Consider the following 19,272-nt stretch of genomic DNA (forward strand, 5'->3'; position numbering starts at 1 on the left):
CTAATGAATTTATCCTCCACAGCAGAAGTATCTCTGGGTCTTCTTTTCCTGTGGCGGTCCTCATGAGAGCCAGTTTCATCGTAGCGCTTGATGATTTCTGCGACTGCACTTGAAAAAACTTTAAAAGTTCTTGAAATGTTCCTGGTTGACTGACCTTCATGTCTTAAAGTAATGATGGACTGTCGTTTCTCTTCGCTTAATAGAACTGTTCTTGCCATAATATGAACTTGGTCTTTTACCAGATAGGGCCATCATCATGTATACCAACCCTACGTTGTCACAACACAACTGCTTAGCTTAAATGCATTAAGAAGGAAAGAAATTCCACAAATGTACTTTCAACAAGGCACACCTGTTCATTGAAATACCTTCCAGGTGAATACCTCATGAAGCTGGTTGAGAGAATGCCAAGAGTGTCCAAAGCTGTCATCAAGGCAAAGGGTGTCTACTTTGAAGAATCTCAAATATAAAATATATTTTGATTTCTTTAACGCTTTTCTGGTTACTATATGATTCCACATGTGTTATTTCATAGTTTTAATGTCTTCACTACTATTCTAGAATGTAGAAAATAGTAAAAATTAAGAAAAACCCTTCAATGAGTAGGTGTGTCCAAACTTTGGACTGGTCCTATGTATGTCCCCTAGCTCCTCGTCCCCCTCCCTCCTCTCTTTCGCCCTCTCTCTAAATCCCTGCTCACATGTTTTGCTGAGGCCAGTCCAGTCCAATGCGTCAGACTGACAGAGAGCGAGGAAAGAGGACACAGAAATAATCCAGTCTTTTCCCTCTCACATGCAGCCATCCCACAGATGTCCGCTCATAAGCTTAAATTGTAAATACAACTCGACCACTGTGGAAAATTCACCACCCATTTTTAACAAGATATAAAATACTACAAGATACAGTACTGAACACACTTTCTAAATTGTTTTAATGACCATCAATGTGTATGCGCTCATTTTGGGTGAGGTATCCCTCCTCTTTTCATCTAAATGGGATTACTTGGATACATAGTCATAGTATGATGATATGGGATTGGATCAAATATAGGTTTGAACGCCATTTCCACTTCAGTGTGTTTAAGGGATTGTTCTCAATCCGTATCGCAAACTGTATCACGGATGATCTGCGTTATAGTTTGATTGACATTTAAAGGCAATATTCCCACATTCGCGGAGATTGCATTCATGGTAAAGGCTGCATATCTTGGCTCAATATGAAATGATCTCAAAATGTTCAAGCGGATCTTCCGCGACACGGATTGAACCATCCATGAATATTCGGGCTCTAATCGCAGAAATTCAGCGTTACAGCATGATTTTCTTTTAAATGCAATTTCCCCGTGTTTTAACGATTGGTCCAATGTCAGTGTAGCGTTCATATGTGGCTGCGGGTGTGTACAGAAAAAAAAACACATTATTTAACTTGTTTTTAGAGCACTTCATATGACATTTCACATCTGAAAACGTGTTTTTGGAACACTACACATGAAAAAAATGTGTCATTATGATACACAACGTGCTTTTAACATACAATGTTATCAACTTACGCATTTGACATACATTGTGTACGTTTATTTATTGAGTAATACTTATTCAACGTGTCCTCACCTGGGATTTGATCTCCCAACATTCCAATCTTTCTGCTAAACCACAACGCCGTGCTAATGACTGATTACACCTTTATTCCTATATTGTGGGCTTTAAAGTGAATCTCAGCTCATAAACTCAAGAAAAACGAATATAATATATTCAGGAGTAACATTTAATCAAAATAATATGCCCCACTGACTTTAGATAACGCAGAAAACTCTCAAATTGCTGAAATAACAAGTAAATGAAATTATGAGAGTCAGATTAATTGATAACTAAAATAGCAGTGCAGATGGCACTCCTTTGCAAAGCGCTGAGATGTATTATAAGTATATTACCTAAGGTAATGTATGTGTATGGGAATGCTACAGAATGTGTGGCGTAGCAGAAAGATCCTGAGGTCTGGTAACATGTTCCTAATCCTTACAGAAAAGCTACATGACTTTTACATGATTACATCACATGTGAAGTGCTCCAAAACCACGTTTTCACATGTGAAATGTCACGTGATGTATTCCAAAAACACATATGAAATTTCACATTTGAAGTGTTCCAAAACCACATTTTCATAAGATTTCACATGTGTAATTTCCCATGTGAAATCATGTGGTTTTTCCTTAAGGTGGATGCCAGCCATCTGCATTTCCTACTACACCACCAGGTCTGTGGCCATGACTGCCACATATTTATTGACAAGAATACATTTCTGCACTTCTAAAAGATGCCCAGAATCAAGACAATAATTGTGTGTTTATCTGACAACACCAACAAAAGTGTAGTAGTGTTCAGGGAGACTTGATATTAACTGTGCAGAAATGCTCTCGGGATCTGAACTTGTAACCTTTTGGTCCAGGCATTAATGTCTCAGCAGTGCCTCTAGATTCTTGGCAATATATGTATAGCCAATCACTGTTAGACCTGGTGGTGCAGCAGGAACTTCACATATCTAGTAACCAAAAGCTTCTGAGTTCAAATCCCAAATGAGGTATTGTCCCGAAGTAATCTAGGGGACCATGACACAATGTCATTTTATACCTTTATTTAACTAGGCATGTCAGTTAAAAACATATTATAATGATGGCCTACCCCGGCCAAACCCGGATGACGCTGGGCCAGTTGTGCGCCACCCTATGAGACTCTCAATCACAGCCAGTTGTGATACAGACTGGAATCAAACCAGGGTCTGTAGTGATGCCTCTAGCCCTGGAACATAATGTGAGCTAGACAAAATATGATGGGGGACCATGACTGGTTGAATGAATGTAAATTATGCCTTTTAATGTCAAATATCATTGAGAATATTTTACATCTGGGTTTTCACCTATGCTCAAATGTTGCGTCCCCATGTTTTCACATGTATTTCACATGAGATCATCTTTTTCACATGTGCTTGCATGTTGTCGCTCAAGATCACATGTGAAATTCATGTGGTTTTCCCGTAAGGAACGTGTGTTCATACTCATACTGTTTCTCTACCTGCTTGCATTTTGATTTGATATTTTGATGTGTCTACTTCCTGTAAATGACGTAACTCAGGGGCTCATCTGTAATAAAGGTTAAATAAATAAATACTCAATCTGGCAAATCTATCGGACTATCCCTCTGGTCATTTTGGGAATGATTTATTTCGTTATTTTACAACCACTCACATTACATTCGGGAAAAAAAAAACAGAGAATGCTTTCATGTACTACGGTTTAACACGAACACGCACAGACACACGCGTTCGTACACACGATAATAACTTAACATCATACAGCACAACGAGTTAATACGCAAAACCCAAAAAAAGTTACGAAAGAATAATAAGTAAGGAAAGAGTACACAAAATGATCCGAAATGGCAATCCAGCGTTGCATCGATGTACAGGTGGCTTGTAGTGTTTGAGTGGTAGCTCAAGTTGGTTTTCTTGGAAGTTTCTATTTGAGTAGTGCCGTTGTGTCATGATCAGCACTACTGAGCTTATTCGCCGTTGTGTAATATTCAGGTCCTGTGGTGTTTTCTTTGAACGCGCACAGGAATGCTCAGTGTACGTGTGTGTGTGTTTAGCGGAGGGGTTTCTTCAGGGCCTCATCCACCTCCTCCTCAGGACACAGGGCGTGCCACTGGGCCACGGGACGTCTTGGATTGGCCAGCATGTCTGACCAATGGCGGAGGCCCACCCCTGAGGCGCCGAAGCCGATCCAAACCTTCCCGATGGCGTCGTTGCTGCCCAGCTTGTCGTAATCGTACACCGTGATCAACACTTGGACTTTCTGCAAGAGGAAAGGGAAGAGTAGAAAAAGAGGCAAGTTTAAAAAAATGTCAGGTGAAATCAAAATACCACCACATGTACTGTGTTGTTCAACACACAGGAAAACCTGTCATAACGACCCCAAGATGTCTTCCTTGCGGGACGTTTGGTGTACAGACCTGTATTTGGCCAAAGGGGATCTCGAAGCTGAAGCTTTCGTTGAAGTAGGGGTTCAGAGTGTTCTGTTTGACCGTCGTCTTCTTCTTCTTCAGCCGCTTGCCTTGGTGCTGCAGCACCACTTTAACGAAGGGATCTGTAGGAATGTTAGTTACAGAGGTCAAACAGAGGTCAAACAGAGGTCAAACAGAGGGTGAGCCAGAATGAAGAACACCTGAGGACACATGATTGTGCAGTAGATTAATGTGTGGTGTCTGCAACTCTGTAATGTTGCCCAGTGGTTCATGTTGAGTTACTTCAACAACATTTCGGCAACCAGATGTCATTAACAGGCCACAACTGGCTAATATTGGTTAGGAGAGTGTAAAGCCACAGCATGGCTGGTATTACTAGTTGGGTATAAAGTCACAGCATGGCTGGTATTGCTAGTTGGGTATAAAGTCACAGCATGGCTGGTATTACTAGTTGGGTATAAAGTCACAGCATGGCTGGTATTGCTAGTTGGGTATAAAGTCACAGCATGGCTGGTATTACTAGTTGGGTATAAAGTCACAGCATGGCTGGTATTAACTAGTTGAGTGTAAAGCCACAGCATGGCTGGTATTAACGAGTTGAGTGTAAAGTCACAGCATGGCTAGAATTAACTAGTTGAGTGTAAAGTCACAGCATGGCTGGTATTAACGAGTTGAGTGTAAAGTCACAGCATGGCTTGAATTAACTAGTTGAGTGTAAAGTCACAGCATGGCTGGTATTAACGAGTTGAGTGTAAAGTCACAGCATGGCTGGTATTAACTAGTTGAGTGTAAAGCCACAGCATGGCTGGTATTGGGTAGGAGAGTGTAAGGACTAATAGAAGGTCACCTGACAAGCCTCCACAGTCCATCGCCTTCAGGTGCTTGGCCTCCATGATGTTGATGGTCAATTTACCGGCCGTGGGGACGTAGCGCAGAGAGATACAGATGTCCCCTAGCTTCTCTACCTGTGTGACCAGACAAACACACACAGGCACGAAGACAGAAAGATGTATTAAAACAGGCAGTTCGATACAGTTTGATGTGCACAGACAGACAGACAGACACATACAGGTAGACGTAGAGAAAACAGGCAGCCAAAACCCAGACAGACTGTATACATCCTTCCTCACCTCCTCTTTCTCTCCTCCAACCAGATCCCTCCATTCGTGGAGTGGCTGAGCCAGATCCACACTGTTCATGGGGATGGAGATCTGCCCAATCACGTCGTGTTTACCAAAGCGATCAAAGTCAAAGACCTGCAGGACCAGAGTCTGACCGCCCAGCTCCTGGTAGGGGATCTGTGGAGGGACACACAGAACAGGGAGGAGACGGTCAGGACAGAGCGTTCTCGACTACAGAAACCTCAGTACTGTAAGAGTTTTTCTAAGGGTTATACCTGTACACATGAATGAGTACCACATCTCTCTATCGCCATCTGTTCTCCAGCACCACAGACTGACCTTGAAGATGAAGGTCTCATTGAACACGGGGCATAGGTTCTTGCGCTGGACTTTGGTCTCAAACTTCTTCTTCTTGTCTGGTAGCATGTATACCTTGACATAGGGGTCTGAGGTGCCGCCCATGTCCATGGCTGCCAGGTTTTCAGCCTGCAGGATGCCCACGATCAGCTGGAAGAGGGGGCAGAGAGGGGGAAAGGTCAGAGGTAAGCAATGGCCGTCAAAATATTTTTAACAACGTCCGTAAGAACGCAGTGATGATTTAGGCGGATTTAGGTCGGGATTCAATCCATATAGGGCTATTGTGATAACATACCTGAGATTTGACCAAACACAAACGTAACACTTCAAAATAATGGCACAGCACTTCGTCCCAAAAATTATTTTGGAGTGCTTCTGCAGTACACATCTCATTTGTCATATATATGCAATGTTACCCGGGATTCAATTCAAGCCGTGCACTTAAACTGACTTTTAAATGTAAGAGTGGCTTAGCGGATAGAAAATGTCCCCTCTAAAGGCCACAGCTTAATACTGAGCCGTGAAGAGGAAAAGGTCATAAGTCACTGAAGACACAAATAAGAGGTCAGAGGTTAAAGCTGAGATCTGAGCAGAGGTCAGAGACTCTTTAGACGTGTCATTAGTCAGACACTTCACATCAAGGAGGTCAAATGTCAGGGAGGACAAGACACACATGCACACAAACACACACAGGGACACACACACACCTGGTTGTCAGTGAAGTTGTAGTCCAGGGTGAACTCCAGTTTTCCGAAATTCTCTTTTTCCTCCTCCTCTCCTTCCTTACCCTCTCCTTCCTTAAAGACAGAGAACATCACATCAATCATTTATCACAGGTATCATTACACAGTCCCTGCATTAGTCTCTCCCTTCACACAGTCCCTGCATTAGTCTCTCCCTTCACACAGTCCCTGCATTAGTCTCTCCCTTCACACAGTCACTGCATTAGTCTCTCCCTTCACACAGTCACTGCATTAGTCTCTCCCTTCACACAGTCCCTGCATTAGTCTCTCCCTTCACACAGTCCCTGCATTAGTCTCTCCCTTCACACAGTCACTGCATTAGTCTCTCCCTTCACACAGTCACTGCATTAGTCTCTCCCTTCACACAGTCCCTGCATTAGTCTCTCCCTTCACACAGTCCCTGCATTAGTCTCTCCCTTCACACAGTCACTGCATTAGTCTCTCCCTTCACACAGTCCCTGCATTAGTCTCTCCCTTCACACAGTCACTGCATTAGTCTCTCCCTTCACACAGTCCCTGCATTAGTCTCTCCTTCACACAGTCCCTGCATTAGTCTCTCCCTTCACACAGTCCCTGCATTAGTCTCTCCCTTCACACAGTCACTGCATTAGTCTCTCCCTTCACACAGTCACTGCATTAGTCTCTCCCTTCACACAGTCACTGCATTAGTCTCTCCCTTCACACAGTCACTGCATTAGTCTCTCCCTTCACACAGTCCCTGCATTAGTCTCTCCCTTCACACAGTCCCTGCATTAGTCTCTCCCTTCACACAGTCACTGCATTAGTCTCTCCCTTCACACAGTCACTGCATTAGTCTCTCCCTTCACACAGTCCCTGCATTAGTCTCTCCCTTCACAGTCCCTGCAGTCTCTCCTTCACACAGTCACTGCATTAGTCTCTCCCTTCACACAGTCCCTGCATTAGTCTCTCCCTTCACACAGTCACTGCATTAGTCTCTCCCTTCACACAGTCCCTGCATTAGTCTCTCCCTTCACACAGTCCCTGCATTAGTCTCTCCCTTCACACAGTCCCTGCATTAGTCTCTCCCTTCACACAGTCACTGCATTAGTCTCTCCCTTCACACAGTCACTGCATTAGTCTCTCCCTTCACACAGTCCCTGCATTAGTCTCTCCCTTCACACAGTCCCTGCATTAGTCTCTCCCTTCACACAGTCACTGCATTAGTCTCTCCCTTCACACAGTCCCTGCATTAGTCTCTCCCTTCACACAGTCACTGCATTAGTCTCTCCCTTCACACAGTTACTGACGCTACATCTGGAAATCACTTCGGATCATTTCAAAACCAGTTGCAAATGAGGTACTTGAACCCATTACACCACCCACTATATTGCCCTCCCTCCCTCCCTCCGTCTCCTCTCACCTTGCCCTCCTCTCCTTCTCCGGCTCCCTCCTTCTTTCTTCTGCCTCGGCCTCCTTTCCTCTCGCGTACTTTCTTGGGCTTCTTGCCCTTGTTGATGCACTTCTTCCAGATACAGAAACAAAGACAGGCCACCAGAGCCAGCACCACCACCACTATGGCTCCTATTGCCCACATGGGCACTGGAGGAGAGACAAACATAGGCCTTATGTAGCCTTATGACATACATAATACAACATACATATAACATACATAAAATACTTATGTAGCCTTTATGACATCTATTATACAACATACTGTACAATAGGCCTTATGTAGGGTTTTGACATATACAATGAGTGTACAGAACATTAAGGACACCTTCCTAATATTGAGTTGCACCCACCCCCTTTTGCCTTGAGAACAGCTTCAATCCGTCAGGGGCATGGACTATACAGGGCGTCGAAAGCGTTCCACAGGGATGCTGGCCCATGTTGACGCCAATGCTTCCCACAGTTGTGTCAAATTGGCCGGATGTCTTTTGGGTGGTGGACCATTGTCCATACACACGGGAAACTGTTAAGTGTGGAAAAATCCGGCAGCATTGCAGTTCTTGACACAAACTGTTGCACCTGGCACCTACTACCATACCCTGTTCAAAGGCACTTAAATCTTTTGTCTTGCCCATTCACCCTCTGAATGGCACACATACACAATCCAATGTCTCAATTGTCTGAAAGCTTAAAAAAATATATTTTCTAATTTGCCTCGTCCCCTTAATCTACACTGGTTGAAGTGGATTTAACAAGTTACATTAATAAGCGATCATGGCTTTTTTTTCTTCTCTCCAAACATTACAAACAACAGTCAGGGGAATACAGACTATACATTATATAAAGACTTTATAAAACAAACATTCTAAGGGATCCTAGCTGTCACCTGGATTCACCTGGTCGGTGTATGTCATGGAAAGTGTCCTTAATGTTTTGTGCACATAGTGTATAACACGACATTCATAGGCCTCGTGTCGGCCTTATGCCATGGAATAATAACATCTGACATGTTATTGTGAGGAGGGATGGAAAAGGAGAGCACAAGCGATGGGAAAACAATAGTAACTTACTTTTGAGTTTATGATCTGGGATAAGTGGAGGAAAAGCAGGGGATGGAATGAAAGAGAAGAGATGACGAGAGGACATTATGTGAAACAAAATGACACACGCAGAATTAGCAATGAGTGTGTGTGTGTGTGTGTGTGTGTGTGTGTGTGTGTGTGTGTGTGTGTGTGTGTGTGTGTGTGTGTGTGTGTGTGTGTGTGTGTGTGTGTGTGTGTGTGTGTGTGTGTGTGTGTGTGTGTGTGTGTGTGTGTGTGTGTGTGTGCTCATTGTGTTCAGGGCTCACTTGGCATGTGGGTGAGTTCGTTGAAGAACTTGCTCTTCATGTTCTTGAACTGGTGATCAGAGTGGTGGGTGGCGGGAGGGGCGGGGCCTGGGGGCGGCTCTTCTCTCTCCTCAGCCGCCCGACGAGCCCGCGCTTGCACACTGGCCAATCGCATCGCAGCTCAACTAAACGGCAGAGGAGACAAAAAGAGCAATCATTAAGAGCTGTGTAAGAAATATTTTAATATGCCATGAATTTGAAACATCCTGGTAGGTAAGTCGACTAGATAGGGTTAACCAACTCAGTGGCCTTGTGGTTCGAGTGTCTTCCCTGAGACTGGAAGTTCTTAAATGGTTCTTCCTTAGCTCTTAAGGTTCCTTGGAGAACGTTTGCCCGTTAGAGAGCCTTTGAGTTAAGTGTGGGGTCCTTGACCTGGCATCTACGGTTCTTCAAAATTCTAAAAGGTTCTTGAAATGTGTGGAAGCCTGCAGATGTGTCCCATTCAGAGGAAATTGGCCAGTGCTAACTGTTTATTTTCCAATGTAACATATCTAGTGTTGATTCAAGAGTTAAATTAGCACTCATTGGTATAAAGGAACCTCAGTGTTGGTATTATTGGATTTATTTCACTCGTTCCTAAAATAATTGTTCCAGTTTAGATGTTTAAGCTCATCTCATATCTTAGTCTTCCGAACCGTGGCAGTCATTCTGAATGCAGGTTATGGGTGATTTTTTTCACTAAATGTTGATTGTCCCTAGTCTCACTTTGCCACAGGATTGAAAATGAATGAATGAATGCAACAACCATGTCTCTGTCACCAGCAAACAAAGTCATAGGTGGTACTATAAAACTAAAATGAACTGGAAAGGCACCCTGGGAAATATGCAAATAAGGCTTAAATTCTACAGCAGGGCTATTAAATTGCGATCCTGGAGGGCCGAATAATTTCTGGTTTAGGATTTTTGTATGATTCTTCAAACGACCATCCCATTCGTGGTTCTCTAGAGATCCTAAAATGGTTACCCTATGAAATTGCTCTCAATAACCTTATTTGGTTCCAACTTGCACCTTTAATCAGCATTATTCTGTGAGTTTGGTAGACATAAGAAAGACAATAAATTGAGCTAATGTGTTCACTCAACAAACTTTGATCACAGTAAGCTGAATGTATAAAAACTTGTCAAAATACAAATTCATGTTTGTCTTGACTGTAAAAAAAGCCAATTTAGCATAACCAGAATTATTATGTGAATTAGGTGGACTTCAGAAGGACAAGAAATGTAGCTAATGTGTGAACGTTTGTTCACTCTACAAACTTTTCTCGAAGTGAGCTGATTTGAAAAGGCTTGGGTAAATGTATGCCCAAAGTTTGTGCACTCACAATCCAACTGCAGCTGGGCTCCTTATAATTATACGTTGTATCAACAAACTGCTCGGAGTGACCTGAATTTGAATAAGCTTGTTAGGCAAGATGACAAATGTTTGCTCAAAACCACGGCCATCGTTATATTTCCCAGCATGCTCTATTGCAGGTTGATTTTCAGAATTGTTTCAATATTTTTTTTTTTGCATGTACATTAATTTGTTGACTACACAAACATAAATAAGATACATTTTCTAATCTAATTCAATCTGTTAGTAGTTGGACTTTTTGCACCTGTCACTGAGGTGGCTGTTCCAGTGTATATGATTTAGGTAGTCTTCCCTTCCCCGGCAGTCATTCTCAATGCAGGCTGCAGGTGAATAAAAGTTCCAATTGCTGGATATCCTCACTTTTGGATTCCAATAGGAATTACACATCACTTTGCAAGTCAGCATTGAGGTTTGAATCAATGTAAAATTGTAAGGCAACCAGCTGCAATAGGATTGTGAGATTGCTCAACAGAATGGCAATGACGTTGATTCAACGTACAACTGGAAGGCAACCGGCTCTCGTGTTGTCCCTTCATTTAAATCAAAGCCTCAAGGGATAAGGCTTTGCCTCGGCTTCCAATCTGTCTCCCTCTAGCTCTCTTTCTATCTCTCTCTCCTACTTTGTGTGCGTATGTACTGACATGTCTGTGCAACTAATAAATACACACACACACACACACACACATCTGGAATGTCTACATCTTAATGGTTTTAAATGTATCTAGATTGTAAAGTATTTTTGTCTGTAATGTCTTTGTTTTTCATTGTGTCAGACCCCAGTAAGACCAGCTTTCACCATTGGCTTCAGCTAATGGAGATCGTAAATAAAATAAAATCTCCCTGTCTCTCTCTCTCTCCTTCTCCCTCTATGATTTTTTTAGTCTGCTTTCCCCTTTCTCGCACCCATTATCCAGTTCATCAATATGTCTCTCTCTATATGTCTATTTTTCCTCTTGTTTCCTTACAATCGCTCTCCCTTTACTTCCTAGACACTCTCTCCCCCCTCCGATACTAAACTTCCGACTCATCCCTCTCTCCCTGACTCTTCTCAATCCCACTCTCCTCTTGATACTTTCTTCCCCCATCATCAACCCCTGCCTCCCTCTCACTCCACCCCTACTCTCATCAGTTAATTTCTCAATCTACTGCATGGTTCTCGTCCCGTCTGTGTCCGGTATCCCCTCCCTCCCCACCCGCTGCCTCCCGCTCCCCAACCCTTTCTCTATCTCTCTCCTCCCTTCCATATCCCCCTATGTCGTTCTCCCTCCCTCCTTCCTCTCTTGTTTCATAGTGTCCATCACTAATCCCCCTGACTCCATCACAGGCTGGCTGTTGACACACACATGCATGCACACACACACACACACACACACACACACACACACACACACACACACACACACACACACACACACACACACACACACACACACACACACACACACACACACACACACACACACACACACACACACACACACACACACACACACACACACACACACATGCATACACACACATACTAACATGCAAACAAGACCAGCTCTGTTACATATGCATATGAATACCTCCCTGCATGGCTGCATTATGCCACACACACACACTCCAACCCTCCAACATCTGCGCACAGACACGTAACAGGATTCATTGCCAAAGGTAATCCCCCAATCCCAGAGCTTAACTAAATTAGGGACAGGTCAGTTCGCTCTCTGCTCCCGTTCCTGTCCTATCCCCTACTATCCCTTATCCACCCTAAGCCACTACCATTAACCCCCACAACATTACCTGCTGTCACACAGACAGATCCCACCTAGTTATCCATACCAATAATCACTTTCCATAACAATATCTGATTTGTGGCTTGTCAAATCAACCCGTTAAATCCCAACAGATAGAGTGAACGGGGCGCAGGATTAGTAAGCACAGCTATGTGATGGTGAGTGAGGGGAGGCAAACATAAGAGGTTATAGACTGCTGGCTAATGGGCTTGTGACTTCACCAGTCAAGATCACACACACACACAAGCACACGCACAGTGCGGGTGAGACGGAGGCTAGCTTGGTTGAGTAGCATAGGGTCGGCCACCACTTCTCACTCATGGTACGTTCCCTTAAGCTGGTCATGGTGGCTGAATGCAGGGATTCAGGGCAGGGCCTTACTGATTAGATACTGGTTAACAGGTAGATCACTGTGTCAGTGATTAGGGTTTTCATGCCTGACTGACCACTCTGTTCTAGGGTTCATTTTTCGCTTCCGGTCTTGGATATATTCACTGTTATTCCAAGGGTTTTATGGTCACATAATAGTATAAGCCTTTGGATTGGTTTGTGCTGGCCAAGGTCATTGGAATAGGCCTAGCTAAACATGCTACTGGTTGATTCTATTGGGCAGTTAAATTTATTCTGCAATGAAGTCCAGATAAAATAATATCCTTAAGAATTTGGATGGATATTTGGATGGATGAACTCATGTTGGAAAGTGCCTATCTAGATTCAGTTATAAATGTGCAGTTCGCAAAGGTCAGGGATGCGAGGACTTTTTTAAATAACTGGGCAAGTCAGTTAAGAACAAATTCTTATTTACAATGACTGCCTACCCCGGGCAAACCCGAACGACGCTGGGCCAATTGTGCGACCCCCTATGGGACTCAATCACAGCTGGTTGTGATACAGCCAGGTGAACGGATCTCCGTATGTGTGGTTCCCACCGTGAAGCATGGAGGAGGAGGTGTGATGGTGACGCTGTTGGTGATTTATTCAGAATTCAAGGTACACTAACCAGCATGGCTACCACAGCATTCTGCAGCGATACTCCATCCCATCTGGTTTGTGCTTAGTGGGACGATCATTTGTTTTCCAACAGGATAATGAACCAACACACCTCCAGGCTGTGTAAGGGCTATTTGACCAAGAAGGAGAGTGATGGAGTGCTGCATCAGATGACCTGGCCTCCACACTCACCTGACCTCAACCCGATTGAGAGGGCTTGGGATGAGTTAGACCGCAGAGTAAAGGAAAGGCATATGCTCAGCATATGTGGGAACCCCTTCAAGTGTTGAAAAAGCATTCCAGGTGAAGCTGGTTGACAGAATGCCAAGAGTGCGCAAAGCTGTCATCAAGGCAAAGGGTGGCTTCTTTATTTGATTTGTTTAATAATTTTTGGGTTACTACATAAATCAATACGTGTTATTTCATAGTTTTGATGTCTTCACTATTATTCTACTGTGTAGATAATAGTAAAAATAAAGAAAAACCCTTGAATCGGTAGGTGTGTCCAAACTTTTGACTGGTACTGTATAAAACCCTTGGAATAACATAAAAATCAATCAAATAACAGAACAAAAATATAAACGCAACATGGACAGTGTTGATCCCATGTTTCATGAGCTGAAATAAAATATCCCAGAAGTATTCCATACGCACAAAAAGCTTATTTCTCTCAAATGTTGTGCACAAATTTGTTTACATCCCTGTTAGAAGACATTTCTCCTTTGCAAAGATAATCCAACCACCTGTGGCATATCAAGAAGCTGATTAAACAGCATGATCATTACACAGGTGCACCTTGTGCTGGGGGACAATAAAAGGCCACTCTAAAATGTGGAGTTTGTCACACAACATGATGCCACAGATGTCACAAGCTTTAAGGGAGTGTGCAATTGGCGTGCAATTGGCACTGAATTGGAATTGAATGTTAATTTCTCTACCATAGGCCGACTCTAACGTCGCTTTAGAGAATTTGGCAGTACGTCCAACCTGCCTCACAACCGCACACTCCATGGATGGCGTCGTGAAAGACGAATGGTTTTCTGACGTCAACATTATGAACAGAGTGCCCCATGGTAACAGTGGGTTTAATTGTATGGGCAGGCATAAGTTACAGACAATGAACACAACTGCATTTTATTGATGGTAATTTGAATGCAGAGAGATACCGTGATGAAATCCTGAGGCTCATTGTTGTGCCATTCATCCGCCCGCCATCACCTCACGTTTCAGCATGACAATGTCGCAAGGATCTGTATACAATTCCTGGAAACTGAAAATGTCCTGCATACTCACCAGACATGTCACCCGTTGAGCATGTTTGGGATGCTCTGGATCGCCGTGTACGAAAGCTTGTTCCAGTTCCCGCCAATATCCAGTAACTTCGCACAGCTATTGAAGAGGAGTGGGGACAACATTCCACAGGCCACAATCAACAGCCTGATCAACTCTATGCGAAGGAAACGTGTCGCGCTGCACGAGGCAAATGTTGGTCACACCAGATACTGATTGGTGTTCTGATCCACACCCCTAACTATTTTTTAAGGTATCTGTGACCAACAGATGCACATCTGTATTCCCAGTCATGTGAAATCCATAGATTATGGCCTAATGAATTTATTCCAATTGACCGATTTCCTTACATGAACTTTAACTCAGTAAAATCTTTGAAACTGTTGCATGTTGCGTTTATATTTTGGTTCTGTATATATACCATTATTGTGCATTTCCTGTGACCAAAACCTGTGACAGTTCCCTCCTTATTTGTCCCAACATCAGTATTCCATCCCCAATCGATCCTAGCCTTAAAGACGTCCTCCAATGATTTTTTAAAAACTTTTGAAAAGTACACACACTAAAGGTAAAAAAAAAAAAAAACATGTTTTGAGCAAAATAGTGTTTCTTAGACACAACTGAAAACTTCAAGGAGTACGGGCATTCAAGGTTTGATTTGGTTTGATGGGAAGTTGTGATGTCATCGTCCTCACCCCTTGCTTGAGGAACAATAGAGGATCAATAGAGAACAAAAGAGGAAAGGCCCACCCCCCAACATGTGCCATGTCATGACTTACCTGAACCATCTATTGAGATGTGCCTCTTGTTAAGTAAATTGAGTGGTAAATTAGCTGAAAATGAGACTGGAGTAGGACTTCAAGTAAAGTAGGTGTGAAACGATTTGACAAGGAGAAAAGATAACAAATGAATCCAGGCCGGAACTTTCCAACATGAGTTCATCAACCCAAATTCTAGAGTGTCCATCACAAAATGAGACCTTGACCATCTGAAATGTTTCTGACTTCCTCTGGAAAACATGTCGGGTAACCAGATTGCCAAGAACCATGTGTCTGCCTTCTGTGTTTATATCCTGAACAACAAGAGTATGTAGGAAACAATCATGGCACACATCATCATCACACCTGTCTGTTTTGTGGGCTAGACACCAGGAAGACCATGTAGGCCATGGTTTCCCAATTCTGGTCCTGGGGGTCCTAAGCAGTGCACATTTTAGATTTTGCCCTAGCACTACACAGTGACCTGATTCAAATAATCAAAACTTCATTATGAGTTGATTATATGAACCAGGTGTTTGGACAAAAACACAAATGTGCACCCCTTGGGGTCCCCAGGAACACGATTGGGAAACACTTCAGAAGGCCTATGCTGGGCCATCTGTTACAGGTGGTAATATCCTAAAACCAATCCCAAACTGATTCCTCACCTCTCGGTTATACTGGCCCAAAGTCCTAACCACTAGGCTACCTGCCGCCCCAAAACTGTAGGGGGGGGGACTATAGTTTTGGGATTGGTGATTTGGCTCATATTTCCATGGGAGCACAGACCAGACACAATGCAAAACAAGTAGGTACAAACGTGGGAACTGAGGACAGAGTGATGCGCTAGCGGTGGTAAAGCGATGACAGGAGAGGTGAACAGCTGGCAGGGGGATTTTGAGAGGGTTCAAGGCTTAGTAGCTATGTGGTGCTTACGGCTGACTGTATGGCCCTCTCTATTGTGCGAGTCAGTTTTAAAAAAGGAAGTTGACCATCTGAGAGTGGAGTGCACTGTCTCATCTTCATCATCACCATTGTCATCGTCGTCAAGCCTGCCTTGTGCAATGCGCATGCATGGTGCACACTGTAGCCAACATCAAATAAGTACATCTCCTCCAATTTGATACTTTTTACTCCATTAACAAATACAACTACGGGATTTAACGGCTTACCAAGCAATCATGGCCCAAGACACAAATGTACCAGTCCAAAATTGTTAAAGCCCCAAATAAGCGCCAACTTCGATATTTCATGTGTGCTGGTTGTCACGCACGCAGGGAGCTTTGGAGGGGAGGGGTGGACATTAGACATATGCACACACAGAACATCAGAGGTGAGGTAGCTACATTAAAATAGTTGTTTTTCACCTAATGAAAGTAAACGGATAAAAATTCATTATCAATCCAATTAAATAAGTGTCGCCACCTTTGGCCCAGCGAAAACGGCTTAAGCACCTTATGGGTAAAATCTTGGATAGGCGATGGCTCAGAATATGAAATAGAATGTGAATGGTAGGCTACTCTCTCAAGTAGTAATTCAAAGCAGCAATAGCGTATGTCAGTTAACAAATATGTTAATCAGATATGGCAAATATTGTGCCCATCAACCCGTAACACTGGACGTCCCATTCACCGTAGCCGCTCGCTAGCAGATTTACCGAGCATAGCACAAAGGTTTGAATGACCTCTAGGCCGTCTAATTATACACTTTTAAAATGCAGTGTGGAGTATAGGCTACCCCATGAACATACACCAACAGAACTCACCCGATTGCAATCCCCAAATTAAACCCAAACGTCTTCCTTTTGTTAACGATGAATTATGGACTCCGTGTTGAAAGAACTGTTGCGCTGCGCACCACCCCCTCCCTCAGTCGCGTTCTCCCTCCCCCTGTCCGCTAATCTTCCTTAATATCGCTGTGCCAACTATTTATCATCCACTTTATAAGCCATTGGTCACTCGCTCTCGAAACGCATGTGAAACGCCAAAACCCGACATCACTCAAATTAATCTTTCCATCCCCATCTGTTTGGCTATCATTTCTCTCATGCAATGCCTGTAAAACACTACCCATTGCTGTGAAATAGAAAACTACTTTGAAGGCCATTTGTCAGTCTGGGCTTTTTTTCCACCTTGGTCTATTGTCATCCTGTGTTATGGTTAATCTTCAGACTGTGGGAGGGGAGCCAGTGAATACCGTAAAAAGCCCAACTTATTGATACGCAATTTCAAAGGATGTCTGCTATCATGTATATATTTAAATTGTATTATGCATGTAACATACGTTTCCACAGACCACCATTTGATCGAGAAAATGTGGCTCTCATTTCACTCCGTTATGGCCCTAGAGTTGACGGTTGTTTTATGGGCCACGCATTAAGGCACCGTGATAAGATACGGTAATGGCGCCACTCTGTGTTCATCAGAGGTAGTGTCCGTTAATCCTCAAATCAGCCTTTCCCCATTTTATGACCCTCGAAGTCACTGTTGGCCTACAATTGTCAATATTATAATTTCAATTATATAAATACATGCACACTGATGTAGACTTTGGGCAACCAGCATTTGAGTTAAACAAAGTGAATCCAGCTCAAAATGTTTCATTCTTCAGATTCAGTGCAGATTAAAAATGACCAGTTATACACTTAGTGAAAAGGATCCTTGTTTGGTATTCTTGTTTGGTATTCTTGTTTGGTATTGAGCTACTCACCAGAATAAACTGATACATCCATTGCTCAAAAGCAACAACTTTTGTGATCTTTTTACTTAATTGTTTCACAGGATGCATTCCCTCCCAAATCTAGTACGGTGTTGTCAAACTGAAACAGATGCATTGCTCTTTACCAGTTCATCACTCGCCCTCCTCAAAGATGCAAAGGCATCAGGATAGAGCAGAGAAGCCAGGAGTCCTGGTCAGAGGCCAGAGGCCGTAGCCTGGGGATGGAAGTGGTTTAGCTCTGGCCTCCCAGGGTGTGCTTGTCAAACAGGTACTCTGCCATCTTGTTGTTGACAGCATCCATCTTGGTGAGGTTGGTGATGTGGTCACCCAGCTTCTTAATGGCCTCCACCTGCTCATTCAGGTAATGGGTCTCCAGGAAGTCACACGGCTAAACAGGGAAAACACAGGTCGAGACGAGTGACTACAGACACTACTGTAGATGCATCAACACACAAGACCCTGGTGGTAATGGCAAAAGGGCAGCTAACTCAATGAGGTGTTTGCGGCTGTCCAACTCATGCATGAGCTGCATTGTGTGTATAGTGTGCATCCGTGCGTCTGTGGACTATTGTGTTTGTGTGAAGAGGCAGGTCACACAATCCTGTGTCATTAGTTATCAGAGCTACAACAACCTGATCATCTTCTGGGACAATACAGTAGATGGATTCTATGTGATATATACATGTGACGTGGTTCCACCATAATGTGGGGGACATAACTTATGTGGGGGTCAACCTTGTCGGAGGCAATCTTGTGTAGGTCCAGCAGGGCCTGGTTCACATTCTTCCCCAGCTGCAGAGCACACTGCATGGCCTCCAGCCCATTGCCCCACTCATCACGATCTGACATAATAATACACTACTATGTAGAGCAAGAAAATTGTCCCCTTGGTAGCCAATTGCAGTCTCCTTACCATTGAAGTGTAGGTGTAAGAGGAAAACAACATGTTGATCATCAGGTCGATGGCAGTTTCGCAATCGCTGTGGTAGTTCTGGCGGATCTGAGACTGCATTTTGGCAGATTTTTTAATGTTTTATATCACACAGAACGGAGCAAAAAATAGAGTTTCATAGACTATTTTACTATTACATTTCAAGTACGTGTTGAGTTCTAAATCCAGAATGTTATATAGTGCGGGACGAAGGCAGAGGAGTTCCGTTCAATCACTGTTGAAGCAAGAACTTCTAGATGCGTCTACCCACAGATGTGAATAGTGATGGGTCGTTCGCAAACGAGTCAGCTCTTGTAGGTTAACGTTGGGAGCCGGCACTATTTAAAACATAAAATAAAAAATAAAGACATGAATAATTAAAAGATTTAAATGGAGAACTAATTCAAAGAACAAAATAA

The 19,272-nt window shown here is 43.4% G+C and overlaps 1 protein-coding gene and 1 pseudogene across 2 annotated transcripts; both read right to left on the bottom strand.

Annotated features, from left to right (window-relative positions):
- Positions 1 to 3,181: 3,181 nt before the first annotated feature.
- Positions 3,182 to 17,121, bottom strand: LOC124000863 (synaptotagmin-2-like). Of its 2 annotated transcripts, XM_046307537.1 has the most exons (10): positions 16,970 to 17,121; positions 8,996 to 9,159; positions 8,718 to 8,732; positions 7,619 to 7,797; positions 6,202 to 6,291; positions 5,477 to 5,644; positions 5,147 to 5,314; positions 4,864 to 4,981; positions 4,005 to 4,138; positions 3,182 to 3,847 (listed from the first exon to the last, which is right to left on the bottom strand). In XM_046307537.1, exons 2-10 carry the CDS (start codon positions 9,147 to 9,149, stop codon positions 3,638 to 3,640), a joined length of 1,236 nt encoding a protein of 411 aa, XP_046163493.1. In that variant the 5' UTR covers positions 9,150 to 9,159; positions 16,970 to 17,121; the 3' UTR covers positions 3,182 to 3,637. The 2 variants fall into 2 exon arrangements, with proteins under 2 accessions (XP_046163493.1, XP_046163494.1); XM_046307538.1 differs by lacking the exon at positions 8,718 to 8,732.
- A 997-nt stretch (positions 17,122 to 18,118) lies between these two features.
- On the bottom strand, positions 18,119 to 18,934 carry LOC123999285 (annotated as a pseudogene).
- Between the last annotated feature and the right edge of the window lie 338 nt (positions 18,935 to 19,272).

The sequence above is a fragment of the Oncorhynchus gorbuscha genome, linkage group LG16 (genome assembly GCF_021184085.1).
Source record: "Oncorhynchus gorbuscha isolate QuinsamMale2020 ecotype Even-year linkage group LG16, OgorEven_v1.0, whole genome shotgun sequence".
In the NCBI taxonomy this organism is placed as follows: Eukaryota; Metazoa; Chordata; class Actinopteri; order Salmoniformes; family Salmonidae; genus Oncorhynchus; species Oncorhynchus gorbuscha.

What these genes read in the sequence shown, in the direction of transcription:
- LOC124000863 (XM_046307537.1), bottom strand. Translation starts at nt 9,149, where the DNA reads ATGCGATTGGCCAGTGTGCAAGCGCGGGCTCGTCGGGCGGCTGAGGAG. An exon ending in GAGAAGGAGAGGAGGGCAAG is followed by an intron (nt 6,292 to 7,618) that starts GTGAGAGGAGAC and finishes TCTGTCTTTAAG; the next exon opens with GAAGGAGAGGGTAAGGAAGG. An exon ending in ACAACTTCACTGACAACCAG is followed by an intron (nt 5,645 to 6,201) that starts GTGTGTGTGTGT and finishes CCCCTCTTCCAG; the next exon opens with CTGATCGTGGGCATCCTGCA.